Source organism: Drosophila gunungcola, unplaced genomic scaffold (assembly GCF_025200985.1).
Source record: "Drosophila gunungcola strain Sukarami unplaced genomic scaffold, Dgunungcola_SK_2 000001F, whole genome shotgun sequence".
NCBI classification, from domain to species: Eukaryota; Metazoa; Arthropoda; class Insecta; order Diptera; family Drosophilidae; genus Drosophila; species Drosophila gunungcola.
In genome coordinates this window covers 3093119-3109900 of record NW_026453197.1, presented here as the reverse complement: position 1 = coordinate 3109900, position 16782 = coordinate 3093119, and the positions used below count along the sequence as shown (strand labels likewise).

General features: G+C 40.8%; 2 protein-coding genes across 8 annotated transcripts in view; one reads left to right on the top strand and one right to left on the bottom strand.

The window, feature by feature from the left end:
- The window catches only part of LOC128262680 (uncharacterized), a 118988-nt gene that overhangs the window by 63868 nt on the left and 38338 nt on the right, over positions 1-16782 (top strand). For all 7 annotated transcript variants that reach the window (XM_052997085.1, XM_052997083.1, XM_052997082.1 and 4 more), the window contains 2 exons: positions 13737-13964; positions 14759-14898. In XM_052997085.1, the coding sequence (XP_052853045.1) occupies positions 13737-13964; positions 14759-14898 (368 nt within the window). The remainder of the gene's footprint in view (positions 1-13736; positions 13965-14758; positions 14899-16782) is intronic.
- The window catches only part of LOC128262683 (uncharacterized), a 36661-nt gene that overhangs the window by 18461 nt on the left and 1418 nt on the right, over positions 1-16782 (bottom strand). Inside the window, 7 exon segments of the mRNA XM_052997092.1 lie at positions 1667-1796; positions 1950-2090; positions 3852-3917; positions 5605-5693; positions 5695-5778; positions 7020-7411; positions 10478-10569. Coding sequence (XP_052853052.1) covers positions 1667-1796; positions 1950-2090; positions 3852-3917; positions 5605-5693; positions 5695-5778; positions 7020-7411; positions 10478-10541 — 966 coding nt within the window. The 5' untranslated portion in view covers positions 10542-10569.

The window sequence follows — 16782 nt, the reverse complement described above, 5'->3', positions numbered from 1 at the left end:
TTAAGGTGAATTTAATGCAGGAAGCATCTGGAAATTGGATGCAGGTATTTTTGTGACCGCAATCTTTGCCAAATGCAAAGATTATGATGGCGCAACTTGAGCCACAGCCACTCCACAAAAAAGATGCACCCTGGCATGTTTTCACACACGAACATATTCATTTCAATTAAAATTTAATTGAAGTACACGACACGACGCAGGTGTCAAAAGCCGGCAAGGGGACGGCACCGGGAATCCGGGAGTCCGGGAATCCAGGCTGTTTGCCCCAGGTGTGAGCCATCGTGCGGTGGAAATTGTGTCAGCAGACAACAAGTTGCCTCTGGGGCATCGGACCCACTGGCTGAGTCGTCTCTTCATTAGAAGCGGCATCAGCAGAAGCAGCAGCAGACGATTATATTTACCTTATTTTATTTCACTCTTCTGTATTTTATTTTATTTTATTTTATTTTTTTATTTTATTTTGGTTTTACTTATTTGTTGTGTTTTTTTTGCAGCCTCAACTTTATCTATGTACACAGTACATTCTCTAGCTGCTATTTATTACTCAGCCTGCACATTGAGTCCTGTCTCTGGGTGTCCTGAAGCGCAAGCCACCGCCTTTGATCCTGCAAAACCATCTCAGAGGATGAGGATTGCAGCTCGCTGTCTTGGTGGTGACAATTATGACACTTTGGAAAGCAGGTGCCGACGTCTGGCTGCAGTTAAAGTTCAGTTTTATTGGCTTTGCGCAGAACGGTGGCCCTAAGTGCTGCCTCCTTTAATTCTAAGTAGCTTAGTTTTCAGTCTGGCACAAAAGGGAAGAAAATGATTGCAAAGCCGCAAGGTGTGGTTTTAAGCCAGGGTTCCTTCGAGCAAAATGATTTGTGTTATGTGAAGTGGCTAGTCCTTCAATAAAGCATAGAAAACTACTCTTCTCTTTTGTGTACTCATTTAATTCATAAAGTGCAATTCGGCAGGCCTTCAAAAAGAATTTACAAAGTATTTATTTATATGGATTTGAATAAACCCACAAACATACGCATCGCTGCGATGCATCTATATCCAATTTTCGAAAAAACATTTGAATATTTCATAGGGTGCCACGCCCCTGTTTCAAGCCAACGCTGTCAATAAACAATTCAGCAACTTTGCCATTTACCACAAAAGCGATGCAAATTTGCAAAACATCAAGCGCTGTGTCGCTATGCATTTGACTGGAATAACCCAAACTCAAACCCAAACCCAAGCCCAAAACGCCCCACATATTCCATATTTCTACCGGCTGTATGCGAATTTTGACAGCTGGACGGGACGGACGCCTGGCATAGCAATTTTCGGTGCAATTTTTATTATTTTCCAAATGTCATTTGCTCATAAATCACTCAATAGTACCGACATAGAACCAGTCGAGGAGTCGTCGCGCAAGAGTGTTGACGATTTCATTTAACGCGCTGCAAAATGGATTTTGCGAGTTTCCCCTATCCTAGGGAAAACTATTTCCACTATTCCATTTTTCACTAGCCATACAATAGTGCTGTTCCGTTCATTTTTCGCCTTTTTTGGCCGGGTTTGAACGGTGGTTTTCTGAATGGCTTTTCGGAGAGCAATGCTACACAACAATTTGTTTGTCCCACGTAAAATGGAAAGCGCAGAAAAAGCCACAACCATAAGGGGAAGCTGCACTTACCATTAGTTCTTTGTCGGAGATAATTGCGCCGAATGTTATCGACATTACGGGACCCATAAGCGGCGAAACTAACATGGCAGCCACTATATTCGGGGCATTATTCTCCACCAGACCGAGGGCTGCCAGGGAACTGGAAATAGAAATACAAATAGAAACAGAAATAAGAACAGGAATAGGAGGACTTCTTAATGCTTGTTTTTAATACCGTAGCTGACCCACCGTCAGCTGGCGGTGGAATTTAGCGAATTAATTTTGTAAACTTTTCCAGACACTTTGTACTCACTCGGCGGTAACGATTAGCAGCAGATAGTCGAAGGACAAGGATCCTCCAGCGCGCACTCCGTCCACCACCTGTTTGACTGTTAATTTCGATTTAATTGATTCCACAAAATTGTTCCATTTCGAGGCGTCCTCGGCTTCCTCGCTTTGGTTGGGTGGTAAAAAAAAAAAACACGGAGTTCCAAATAAGTAAGCAGCCTCATAAAACTGAATGGACGGAGGGGCATTCGAATGTGTTCCAGCTGTCTAGTTGGTCTACTTCTATTAACATTTCTTTGGCTCTATTTTGTGCTAATGCACGAAAAAACAAAGTCATTCAGAGAAAAATATTGATGGTTTCTGATCGTAATTAAGGTTCTGCCAATAAACGGATAAATAATATAAATATTAATCGAGTTGCCTGAGTTTGTAAATATCTAAATAATCAATCATCACATTCTTTATAGAATCGTTGGTCTACTTTGATAAACATTTCTTTGGATTTATTTTTTATTTAATATTGAAAGTGTATTTTACACGTCATTTCCCAATAATCTTTTAAATATATTAAATATTACTCACTTTAATACCCAGCCCTAAAAAAATCTTTATAGTTGGTCTACTTCTAAGGGTCAATTTTGTGGTAATTCACGAAATTACACAGTAATTCAGAGAAAAATGTTAATGTTGCGGTTTTCTAAAATTTATGTTAACAAGTAAATAAATAAAAAATTTTAAATTTTTCTGAGTAAATATTTAAATATTTCATTCACATTTATTTAGAGTTATTTTGCAGTATAACACAATAAATAATAAAGCAATTCAGAAAAAAAGGGAAAATGATAAGTATACCCAATAAACTGATAAATGTATTTAATTCAATTCAATTTTCTCGAGCTTATGTGTATCTAAAAACATCTCTGATAACATACTACTATTGTAAATTTGATATCCTTAATTTTGTTTAAATGCAAGGAATTAATAAGTAATTCATAGTAAAATATTGGCGGTTGAGGTTTCATTCTAAACTGATTCTCTAATAAAATAACAAATTAATTGAATATTGACGACTGTGGCCAAGCTTGTGAATATGTTAACAATTCATATTTAACCCAAGTAAAATCTTGATTGGAGAAATTGATGACAGAGTTGTCTGTCGATTTTCCTGCTGCGTCTTCATACCTTCGCATAATTTTCCTTTCGTCGTCAGTCTGCTGCTGATTAGAGTGTGGCTCTAATTGCTCAGCCATAGCATCGCCTCAATCACCACCCGAAAATAAACCACAAGCTAACCTCAATTACAAGCTCATCAGGTATGCACATAGGCGTTTCGGGCCAGTGACAATGGCTTGCCAAGAAGTCATCGGGTGTATATTTACTGTCGGCTTTGCCATTTTGGCTGAGAGCAGCCACATAAATTGTGCGCACACAGTGGATGCATTTAACCCCTGGCCCGGAGATCCCAACCCCAAATCATCCGCTTCCCTATGCAAATTTTGACATTTCACTTTCCAACCCGACGACGAATTCCCTGGCAAATACTCTCGTTCCAAGTAGCTCGTAAGTCTGGCCCCAGGTCGTAATAAACTTGGGCCTTGGCCAAGGCCTACTCCATCGCCTCCCCGTCGACTAAACTAGCCGTAAAGGGAAAAAATGCGAGTAGCGATCCCGCGCCAAGAGCCAAGTGTCACGTTTCCCACGCCCCGACGGACAGTGAAAGTGAGAGCGTTGTGCGGGTGAAAGTTAATGAAATGACTGACGCCTTTGACACGTAGGAGAACACTTGGAATTAGTTTTTAACAAAGCGACAGCTGCGGCATCCTGACAAAAGGGACTTCTCCGCAAACGGGTCCACACAAAGTCGGTAAATACAATGCGACCCGAAAACACAACACCCCCCGCACAGACATCTGGGTATCGGACTCACCTGTAGTCATCTCGCATGTTGGCCGCATCTGTGATGGCATCATAACTAACGCTGCAGGGCAGCACACTGCGGGGAAAGGCACGAAAATAAATCAAATGTTAGAAAAAACTTAATAAAACGAGAGAAAATTATTAAAATAGTATAATGGCTACCCTTAAGATTGGGTTGATATATAAATAATTTGTTGTATTCCTTATCCCCAATTTGTTCAGGAACTTATTTTTAGTATAGCCTGTTTAATTTGTAAGTAAAGTGACCTCAATTTGCTTTAACAGTTTTAGATCTTACACTTATCCGCATTGATGCATTACAGAAAATATTTGTTGAACAAAAGGCGATTTAATGATTATCACTTATACGCACTGTTGCATGGATGTGAAAAATTTGTTTTTTGGTGTCTATATTAAAAAAGAAATATATATTTTTCTCTATTTTTTTACAAAGTACCTTATAACTTGATACTTATTGTATGAATAACTTTTAATGGAAACTTTAAGACCAATGCGCTACGTATTTTGTCTAAGCAAATAAAATTTTGTTACAAAACAATAATTTTATGGCACATAAAAATCCACAATAATAAACAGTGGGAGTAGAGTTATTTTTATAAAATTAAATTTTCTTTGTGCAAATTATTTTTAAGGAGCAGAGTATAATTTTCATTATGCAAAGTAACATGGTAAATGGTGCAAATATCCAGTTTGCTATACCTTTTTTTTAACTATTCATTTATTGTTTACAAACATTAAAGTTACCCGAAATGACACATTTTTTCTCGGTGCGGATAAGTTTGAAATTGATGTATGCAAGCGCGTTTCCGTAAAGCAAGTCATGCGCAATTCGTGGAAATGTCAAAGGTTGCAGCATGGCACATGACTGCTGACATCGAGATCTTGAGATGGCCATCTCTGCTGCCTACGAGCAAACATGAATTATAGATTACACAAGTGGCACTCAATCAAGGCAAGATGCATTCTTGCAGCTCCACTCGAGTTCTTAATTGAATTTCAGCGCATATTAATCAGCTTAAGTCGTACTTTGTCTGGCCACTCGGCTCCTTGAGGGCTTGAAAACATCTGCCCTTTGCCCTCTGAATGTCTTAAGGGTCTCCATTCCAGCTGGTCACACCTTCGACTGCATTTTAATCCCCCTGCTTAATGCTATTAAATGATTATCACACCTACTGTCCTACCTGCCCCCATCTCCATTGCAGATACTTCTGCTGTTGTTTTTGCCCTTTTGCCTGTTCATCTTTAATTTACCTTCAGCCCTACTTAGTAGACTGCATTGTTCAGCTCCATTGTGCTTTGTTTAATTTAATTACTGAGGAATTTCACTCGAAGGCAAGGCATATAATTTGCTTATAGAACTGCAGCTGCATGTTTACCATTTTTGCAAGGCGTTTTAATTGGATTCATGTTGAAGGAGTATTGTAGTAGCTTCACGACTGCATCATTTATATTATCGGGCCATTGCATTTAGGAAGGGAATTGGGCATTGGCCATTCCAGCTGCTGCTGCCAAGGATAATCGAGTGGAACTACCCGGCGATTTCCGCCTACAAGCAATCAAAATTTATGCCACCTCAAGGCCCCTTGGCAACTGATCCCGCCTCCTCATCTTTCTGCATTTTTATTGCATTTTTATTAGAACCCCGAGTCACCGGATAAGTCCGACCAGCTGTTGCTGGGCTCCTTGGCTTGCCCGGCACGTTCCGCGTCGGCTCCCCCCCCCCCCTCAAGGTCTCAACTTACCTGACACTGGAATTCAATTTAGTGCCAATGCCCAGTTCCGTGAGGCAGTGCAGGGTCGTCTCGCAGGCGGCACCCGCCTGCAGCGGAAAAAACGACGTGATGGAAGTACCCCTTCTTGCTGGTCGTCCAGGTGACGTGCTCGATTTCCAGCTTGACAAGCAACTCTTCCAGTACCTGGGCGATTACGAACAAAAGGGGAGCAACAGCTTAGAGTGGCGTTTTCGTCGGCTTATGGCTTATGGCTTATGGCCTTTGCATTTAATTGGAACCGGTCCGTCCGTCTGAATGTGATTATGTGGTGCTGGCAGTTGCCGGACTCAACCGATTGACGATTTGTCCCGGCCTTGGCTGGCCAAGTGGTGCATCCATCAATCTTCCCAATACCATTTCCATTCCCATTCAAGCCAGGTGCTAGGGCATTTCATTCGTCAGCATAATCTCCCGCAAGATACAATTTGGGTAACCTTTTTACGCAGCGCGCTCGAGTCACGTCCTCGCCCGTTAAGTGCATCCTAACAAACGCAACGACAATCGTTGTCGCAGTGCCAATCCTTACAGCAAATGTAGTACACTGAGAGAAAATTCCACTCTATCCACAAAACTATTTCTTACGATGAATGGCACTTGATTTTAATAAACTATGATTTGCTAACTATACGGTATAAGTCCATCAGCCCCGGAACTTGAGCTTGTTTTTAATTTAAGATTAAGTTTTTATTTGTTGTTTTTTTATTATGCCTTTAAGAAGATTTTAAAACAATTTTCGACATTTAAAAAATAATTTGTGCCTTTTATATCGTCATTGAAAAATACGTATAAAAAACAATTTTAAAAATTTCAATATCATGAGAAATAAAAATATTTAAAAATAGAAAACATTTTCTTTCAAAAAATGTATTGAGATTTTTGAATATTATTTTTTATTTACGAAAAGCGTACTTAAATTGTTTGATCATGCCTAGCAAACGAGAAAAAGTGGAAAAAATAAAGGCTTGTTCCATTTATCATCTTGCAAACATTTTTTCTAAGCTACCTACTTCAATCAATATTTATATAATAATTGTTGGTTTATAGGAGTTTTTAAATATTTTCTCTATCAAAACAATTTCAAATAAAATAAAAATCGCATAAAATCGTACACCTTTCATTTGGAAATATTTCATTTTAATTTATATTTGTCTCTCTGTCTTGTAATTTCTCTATTTTTCTTAGAAGGCAATCAAACCTAATTGACGGCCAAACTGGCGTATATTTCCCTCTGTGTACAAATCGCACTCAAAGTCCACGCACACGAAAATCAACTTTAAGTGCTTGGGGAAGCATTAAGCTCTGCCCACTTGAAAGGACCCAAACCATCAACCGTCTACCTTCTGGCGGCGGAAGGGGCACTCGTAACTGACCGTTCGACAACTTACCTTTTCGAGCGGCACCACTAAATTACGTCTGTCCAGCGGAGCGGCGACTGTGGAGGTGTCAGCTGGCCCGACCGGCAGTCCTGCTCCTGCTCCTGCTCCAGCGGTGCGTTTGGCTCCTCGTCCGCCTCCTCCTCCGCCCACTTGTCCAATGCCTGGACCTCCGCCACGCCCACCGCCCGCTCCACGGCGGTATTTGGGCACATTCTTGTCACGTAATTCAACTTCGAGTCGTAGTATTGCGTTGTTATTGTCCGGAAGATTGATGTTCAGATTATTGTTGCCACCTCCATGGCCAGCTGCACTGGCGACCACAGGATGGCCGAGGTGTCCTGGATGGCCACTGCTGCCAATGTTTCCGACAGACGTCTCCACCAGGGCATTATTTGAAGTGCCTGGTATGGGTTAATGAAAAGGTGATATGGCCGTGTACATAAACGTAAGCTGATTTGCCATTAAGCCGGACTCTACGGATCCATGGGAGGATGAGATGGAGATGGGTTAGAGATGGATATGGATATGGCAGGGGGTCACTTTTGGGCCACTACTCGAACACTGACTTGCTAAATTAAATTTACCACCGCCATTGTTTCAAAACGCTGGCTTAATTCGACTCTGATTGGTTAATTCACGGCAATCGCACTATTTATATTGCAATTAGCGTAAATTGTAGTGATATTTTTGGATCCAGTTAAAAGTTTAACAAATATTTGGTTTTGGCCACTAAGCTCATTTCTGTTGCAAATTACGCTAATTAAATGTCCGGCTATCGCTAACAAATACGGTTTGGTGTTATGCAATTATATGGATAACTTATGCTTTGGTTCGAAATTCGTTTGCGTGTATTTGAACAGGTCCGGCAAAAATACAAAAACACAAAAAAAAAACTACATAAATACGCCCACAAAACCATTAAGGTTTGGGGCACTAAGCTCCACTTGCGCTAAATAAATAAATAAATAAAGTGGCAAGCGAAAAATCAAATCAAAGTCTACATAAAAACCACACAAAGGATCACAATTTATTATGCCAACAAGCGGGGCCAGACAGACATCGAAATGTAATATAAATCCCGCCACATTGACAAATGCCAAAATAAAGCTTAAATGCGCTTAGGCCAGAAGCCAGGGCCCAGGACTTTCACGACTTTCACGACTTTCAGGATTCTGGGACCAGGACCCTTCACGTGTACGAGTATGTCTGAGTTTGTTTCGCATAGTTTCCATAGTGGCGAAAGTTTCCAAAGTCAGCGCATTTGCCACCCAACCTGACCTTCGTTTGCCTATTTAAATCCGTCTCGGTTGCCGGCATTGAACATCTCTGTTTCAGGTCGCCATGGAATCGAGGGCCCATGATTTATGTCTGACACCTATGAGCCGGCCTCTTCAGCTCTTCAACCCAAGTGCATGTCAATTTTTTTGTTCTTCCTGAGTCTTGTTGTTTGCTTAAGTATTTGGCACTCTTTAAGCTGTTGCCAAGGCCAACATTTTCTTGCCGAATTTCTTTTTCCCACATTTAAAATGGCCAATCTCTGCTGTCTCGAGAAAGATATACCCTAAAAACAGGCCAAGCTTATGTAAAGCTGTCAATTTTTATTTATTACAAGGATTTTCAATTTTATAATGACTATTTTTTATTTAAAAATAAATATATATATATATATATATTTGGCTATAAGCAAATATATTGATAAATAATTGAAAAAATAATGTTGCAATTACTTGTAAAAAAATATATATTTAGAAGCTTCAATGAGATTAAATTTTATTTGAAGTGGATGCTAGTAAGTAATTAAACATAAAATTTAAAAAGAATTCAATAAACTGCAGATAAAACCAAAAAAAAACTTTTAAAACTATTGTTTTCTTTGTTTTTAAACTGGGGATTGCCAGCCAACTAAAAGTATTATCGCTTTAATCGTTCCAAAATGTTAATAACATGTAAATTGCGATTTGAGCAGCAATAAGGACTGTGAGGAGAGGTCGATATACCCTTGGGCAGGGTGCAAAGGTGATTTATTTTTTCCACGACCCTTAGCAACTTTGTTCACGCCCCACTTGAAGGCCAAACTCAGAGCACTCTGCTCATCAGCTCTGTTTCCGCTCCATTGTCATTATCAGACCGGCACTGCCATGGTGACAAACTAAATTAATGATGATTCTCTTTGATGGCTTTTGCCATCGCCTGGTTTTGTATTTAAATAAATATTTGATTAATGTCTTTTCGCTGAAAACGACTCCTACATGCCTGTTTTTGTCGCCGGATTGCACAAGATGCCATATTTCCCTGATGCCATTTATTTCATAAATTATATTGTTTTATGGGTTTTTATTGTGGGCTTTTTATCGCCCTTGATTGTGATAAATGGTTGCCACGTAGGCTAGTGGCGAAAGTTGAGTATTTGCAATTAATACGTCGTCGTCTTATGTTCTCAAGGTCTCTACTCCTCGGCAAATTTTCTTTCGTCGAAAGAATCTCGTGGATACAGTGGCTTTTAATTGAAGAGCCCCCAATAGCTTTAACTTTCAACACAACACTTTCTCCATTTCCTCAACCTGTTCGCTATACATTCCTCCGACCAATCTCATCGTGGCTTATTAAATTTTAATATTAAATTTTGGTTCTTGAAAATGTGCCACACCGAAAAAAAAACAGTCTAAGAAACACGAATTCTAAACTATTGCTTATGAAATAAGCCTTAGGAAACTTTTGATATTAAAAGAGCAAAGTAGATTTGTAACTTTCAAGTTCTTAGTTTAAAATTCATATAGGTTAAAAGCTTGAATAAAAATAGTAGTCCTTACAATTATTTGAGATCTCACTTTTCTTAAGAATATCAATATAAATTAAAGCCTTGAGCTTTAGTTTAAAATCCTTTTTATAAAAACGAACAGATTTTGGTACAGGGAATGTTTGACTTTACTTTTGGCGAAGGTTATTTATTTCTATTGTTAAGCATTGCATTTATACTTATACCTTTTTTCTGTCTTAGGTTTAATTTTGGACTTATTCCTATTTTTTTTTTTGGGTGTACCCTCGGTATCCGCTTGTAAAATAATCTTAGCAAAGTTTTCCCGAATGCCGCAAATGGTGGGCTGGGTTAGGGCCTCCGAAAATGCGAAGCAAAAAAATCTACTCCCACGTGTGTTCTGTCCGCCGGGGTTCATGCAACATTTATGGCAAGCTCTTAGGCCCGCAGAACACTTTTACGATGTCATAAAATAATTAATAACGCCACTAAACAACGTAATTACGCGCCTAAGCCCAATGCATACAGGTGTATGTGGTGGTTGGTGTATATGGTCGTATGTGGACGGTGAGTGGGGCAGGTTTAGATTATGTGGCTGCCGACGCCTAGATAAATGCTTCGCTTTCGTGTAAACAAAATTGCAACTTTGTATTTAATTAGGCACGGGCGCTTATTCAATTTGCCGCCCGTTTTTGGCCCTCACCTCACTTACCGTAAATCAGCTCACGTTCGAAATTGGCCGTCGGCACAACGATTAGGAAGACCACGCCCGGCATCCTGTCAGCGCACTGTTTGAAGTTGGATCTGCGAATGGATAAGCCCGAGAAAGTGGACGTTTAGTTTGCAAATCAAGCTGCGAAGTTGGAGCATCTTAATGGCCATCCCCAGACTGAGGCGTTAATTTAAATTTGTTGGGGTAAAGATTTGGCAACTCAACTTGGCCAGGAGCCTTGCCAACGCCTAGATGTATGCAACATCGCATCCAAAACAGAATGCCGCGTTTTGCATTGCATAGCATAGCATAGCCTTGCCTATCTGCATCCCCATTATCCCGACTTCTACACTCAGTCACTGCATTAGCATCTCTGTCCGGTTTCATTTTCGCCTTTCATGCGCAACTTTTCCGAGCTGCAGCAACTTGCAGCCGCTAATGGGCTCTGAAGGTTGCTATAAGTAGTTTGCGCTTTGTTTGTATTTTTCCAGAACTACTTTCTGAAGTTCTGGCATGCTGATGGCTTGCAGATTATCGCAACAATTTCTTAATCAAAGAGCAGGCCAACCCGTTCCCAGGCGCAATTTTCCTGTATCAATAAAAGGTAAAATGCTTGTGGGCTTGTGGGCTTGCGGCAAAGCCGAAGTAAGTGCAGCTCCGACTGCTCGAAATTAAAATGCCATTAGCACCGAGTTGGGATAAAAACGATGCGAGTGCGATTAAACAGAGGAGCTACCTCGGAATGCTGATGCAGCGCTCTGCCGGGGTTAACTCCTTGCAGGATCTGCTCGAATGTCCTGTTCCCGGCAGAGGGCACATACAAGCGAATTAGGGACCTGAGATTTAATGGAGCTGCGATTTTTACTCTCCAATGAAATCAAGCCGGCAAGTCGTAAATGCATTTTCCCGCTTGAGCTTTATTTAAGGATACTCTTGCTTTGGTTCACACATGATGTTAACAAGAATTATTCGACTTTTGCACTCTTAAAGTTTAAGAACTGATAAATATCTAGGTAAATTACGAATTCATACACAATGTAAATATTATTTGATTTGACTTGTATCCATTGCGGTTTTTAATTATTTATAAACATATTTTTTTTTGTAATATTTAATTTGACTGATTTTGGAATAATTGTAATATATGAAAAAACTTTTTTAATTTAAAGCCATGTTAAATTTTTAATACGTTTATCACACATTTTAAAACAAATATAAAAAATAAAAATTATGCAATGTATATAATATTTAATAATTAATTTAAATTGAATTGCTAGAGATCTTTTTTATCAGCGCGGAAATGGTTGACAGAAAACTAGCACAATAATACAAAAACTAAACAAAAAAATAGTAATGTAGTAATATTGGTCAAAGCTTACAATTGAAATAAAAATAATTACATAACAATTTCGCTCTCAAAAACTAAAACAATTTCGCCGAGTCACCCATTTTTTTTGTTTCGGTTTTGTTTTAATTTTTAAGAAAAAGAGTCAACAATGAAAAGGTTCTCAAGTCAAGGTTCTCAATATTCGAATACACCTTATGGGCAGCCAGCCCAGCGCTCAGTTGACATTTTCCGGGCTCCCCAACTGCGGCGCAACTTTTTCCACAAACTGTTGGTTTTTTTTGTTTGCAACACTTTACTTAAAAACTTTTCACAGCAGTCCCAAACAAACGGCCTACTCATACTTATGGTCCAAATGGGGTGGTGGGAGGGGGGACAGGGCCCAGGATCCTGGCTGTTCGGGGTTTTGGTCGGACTCGTTCACCCGGTTTCCACAAGCCTCTTAGCAACTTTCAAGCCAAACAACCGAAGCCACTTTGCAGCACGTTCACTGTTGCACTTTTTTTCTTACCACTTGCCGTCTTTCATTTTGCGGCATATTTATTAAAAAGCAAGAAGCGCAAAAAACGAGCCAAGGGAAAATTGGCAGTGGGCTGAATTCTTTTATATTAACCGAAAATATTTATTTTCTTGCTCGCTGCCTTCGTTTTTGTGCGCACTTTTCTGATTAATTCCGTAACTATATATTTGCACAACTCGGGAGCAAGTTTTCCGCCGCGACCACTTGTGATGAGTGCAAAGCCGGAGACTCCAGCCCTTCGAGCTTTACTTTCCACTTCTGGGCATGATTGTGGATCCAAGTGTTTGTGTGCCCCCCTCCAACAATGGAGCCTGCCGGTAAATTGTATGAGTACCTGCCGACCCACTAATTAGGCCACGAGAATTGCATTAGTTTGGCGTTCGGCAAAAATAATTACAAACTGCAGCGGGCCAAAAACGAGCTATCAAAAAGCCATCTGAAGTGGCCCAAGGTTTTTAAAGGGTCCATAATTACTTCCAATAACTTTTGGCCATACAAACAGTGGCCATAGTGAGCAGTGCGAAATGGAAGAAAAGACTTTCCCTGTCAGCTTTGATTTCATGGTTTGCCACATTCTCGCGGGAGTTCTTTCGCATTTCCCACTCTAATGCCATCTTAATTAAACGCGCTAATTGGTTATGTCCGGGAGTGGCACGAAAAAGGCACTTAATAATTTAAAAGGCAAGCAGAACTTAAGAATCACTCCTCTATTTTATTTATGCTGAAATTTAAGAACCTTACGTCTTAAAGCAGCCTTTGACTGGAAACCTTTGTGGGATTAAGGAGCTGTGACTCGATAGTATGAATATTTAAGCATGCCACAAAAAGCGGGGCAAGCACAGAAAAAGTTGGTAAAACTTTCAGACAACACAGTAAACCGTCGTATTAGGACTTAGGTGGACCAACGACCAGCTTTAGCATAATGCATAATCATTTAAACAAGGATAAGCCTTGCTCGAGTCCTGCAGCCGGGCATTATGACACACCCTGGTGCAGCCAAGTCCGGAAAAATTCCTTTTATTGCCAATTTGAGCGGGAAAAGCTTGGTCCGCTTGGCCCGCTTGGCTTAAAGCAAAAGCGATAAGAACAAAGCAGCACAATAGCCGAAAAGGTGCTTCAAGCGCTCTCCAGCGTAAGAACGCCAAGTTAACCTTTTTTTTGCTGCCAAAACTTGCTATCTGCTGGCCAATGTGTGGCGGCATTCCAATGCCCAGTGGTGCTATTTGCAGGAATATATTATCATTAATTTCAAATTATGAAAAAGTGGCGACGTAGTCAACGAGCCGGGGCTCAGCTAGGTATAGTGATAACCTAGGTTAAATATTTCTTCTGCTTTAACATAGTCCCAGAAGTGGAGAACCTCTACTGAATACGTTTTTTCCTTTTGCTTTCAGCTTGGTCGTGTTTTGCGCAACTTCAACATCACAAAGATAAGCGATCTGGAGCTGATATCGAACTCCACCGATCGGCTGGACATCACCTTCCACTTCTTTGGCGTCAAGGGCGACTCCCAGCGGATCCGGGATGCCATCACCAGGATGGTGGAACGTGGCCGGATCGGAAACTTTACCCTGGTTGCGAACTTCCATCACTTCGACGAGAACCCACCGCTGGGCTTGCTGGTGAGAAGCAGCTAATACATATCTTTTTAAAGTTTCTCGAAGCGCAATTTTATTTGATTGGCCAACAGGAATGTGGGTGTTAAGAATTCAGGCATTTATTTGCGAAAAAGCATGGCCCAGCCAAGTTATCTATTGAAATTTTCCGGTTAGACTGAATTTTCGCAGAAATAAATTTTAAATTCGTCGTCGCAGGCACTTTTTCACTTTGCACTCTGGGCACATCCATCAACGGCAGCCATTCCATCATTGATTTCTGCCGAATGGCATTGGTATTTTCATTAATTCGCATCCGAGACGGGCCATCAGAGCTATTAAAAGCGTAATAAATAAACTGGCGTCCGCATTACATAGATGTCACTTCCTCCATTTCCGATACGTATTAAACAATAATTTATTAACTATAGGGGCACGTGCTGCAAGGCCGGTCCAATAAAAATATAAACAAATGCGTCCATAGCCAATGTAGCAAAGTGCCGTGTTAATAAATATGCACATAAATGTGTCAACAGTGTGGCACTTGACACTCGGACCGGACTGGACCGGACCGGCAACGAAAATAATTATTTATTAATTGCGGCCAGTTGGCCGGCTCGAACAATTGGCCTCATCAGGCGGCCAATTGCAATTAAGTGGCATTAACGTGTCGAACAAGCCGCCAAACCTCAGCGGCCCCAAGTTTGCTGGGGGGATCTCCTTTTCCAATTCGAGAGCCCCAAAACCCAAAACCTCGAAACCCGAACCCCGAACCACAGCTGTGCGGTGTCTAATTAGTGCGTCATTGTGTCTCTTTGCAGGAGTTGAGCGTCAATCAACCGCAATCAGGAGTGCGCGAGGCCAGCGAGTTCATCATATCCTGCACCGCCCAGGGCTCGTCCCGGATGCAGTTCCAGTGGTTCAAGGACGGCGCGCCGGTGAATGCCAGCAAGGCGACGCGGTGAGTGAACCATCCTATCCGACTTATCTCGCAGGACCAGCTCAAATTGCAATTCCATAAACTTTCGACCCAACCGGCCTGAAGTTTTAATAAAATGTGAGGGTTTCCTGGCCAATGTCACAGTCGGGAAAACAAGCTTGGCCAGAGTCGCGACTGCCGGCACAAGTGTTCAATTTGACTTTATGACTTTTACACATCAATAAACATGACATAAAAATGCCTGGCAGAATAAAAATGAAACGAAACGAAACGAGTCGGCCAAAAAGGATAAATAAGTCAGGGCAAAGATAAAGATTTGTCAGCCGTAGACGACAGTCATAGTGAATTGGGGGCAGGAGGCTAGGAAGGAGTCTGGGCTCTGGACCAGGCCGAAACCTAACCGCAGTAAGCCTAGCCGAATGATTGATCATAAATCCAACAGTGTGGGCCAGCCGAAACACATGTGTGGCCAACATATACGAATGGCGTTCTCATTTCCTCATTTCCTCATTCATCCCACTCCAAGTCCAAATCCAAATCCACTTGGCTGGCGGGGATGTGTTACATAAAAAGCATATGGCCGTAACTAACGAGGGGCTGTTTCTTGGGCGACTTGGCAGGGGTTACGAGGAGCTTAGCCCTTCTTCCCTGGGCCTCATCACCATCAGTGGTGCCATTGGTGCCATTGGTGCCATCGGTACCGTCACCACCCACCAACGGGCGACCATGTTGCCTTGACAATTCGCCTTGCAGCCGCACCACAAAGCTCAAACTTTAAATGTGTGATGCGTGAATGGAAAACGAGGAGAACGGAGGTTTTTTAGTGGTGGGTTGCTTAAACGAAGGCAAGTGCGGTGCAGATGCCCATAGAGTTCGCAATTCATTAACAACAATTTAAGCGCTGGCTGGAATGCTTTTAGTAGTTCAAAGCAAAGATTCTTTGGCAGGGCACATCACAAAACGTTGCCAAAATTTAAGTTTATCAGCCCGGAATTTTGTATTTTGCTATATCTAATTGATGACAATTATGATATCTTTGTATTCAGCACTATCCAAACTTTTTGGAGCTTATGAAAATCGTTTATGCTCAAAGTATTTTTTGGAACTCTTAAATATATATATTTATATATATATATATATATTTATAACTTTAATACCACTGAATGGCAGTACTTTTATGGATACTGCTTTCTATAATAAAATACAATTAATTCTATTTAAGAAATCAAATAAATAACATTAAAATAAACTAAAAAACTTATGTTTAATTTCATTATAGAAAACAAATCACAAAACACTTCGCTATTCCTTTAACTTAACTTCTATTCACTTGTCAGTTGTCTAGCTATGCAAATTTAATTACACTTAACTACACAAACTTACAAAATTCCAATTGTTAGAGCACAGAATACATAACTTAATAATCAATCACCAGATAACTATCAAACTGATAGCCGGGTGTGTTATTTTTATTCGCTGTTCGAATCAACGATTGTTCATCCGTATATTACCTTTCAAATATATAAATGGAGGGCATCTCCCCCGCAAATCGATATCCAAATCTATTCCCGGAGTTTTTGTTATCATGTGAAGCCAACTATGCGTTTCCCAACTGCCAACTGGCAGAACAATTCGGACCCTTTTTGTGGCCATTCCGCCAGCCCCATCCATTTCCAGTCGTGGCCCGGACTTATGATTACTTTTATGCATATTTGTACATATCCCCCCAGTACGTATACGTATACGTATACGTAACGTAGCGTATTCCGGCTTGCTGCAGGACCTCCACGAGGCAGGCAGCCCTTCGTTTGGCCCACTTAGACGCATCGATGTGTGAAAAATGACTGGCGTACAGAGCCGCAAACACATGTTTTCCCCAACGCAGCAGCAAGTATTAGTAAATAT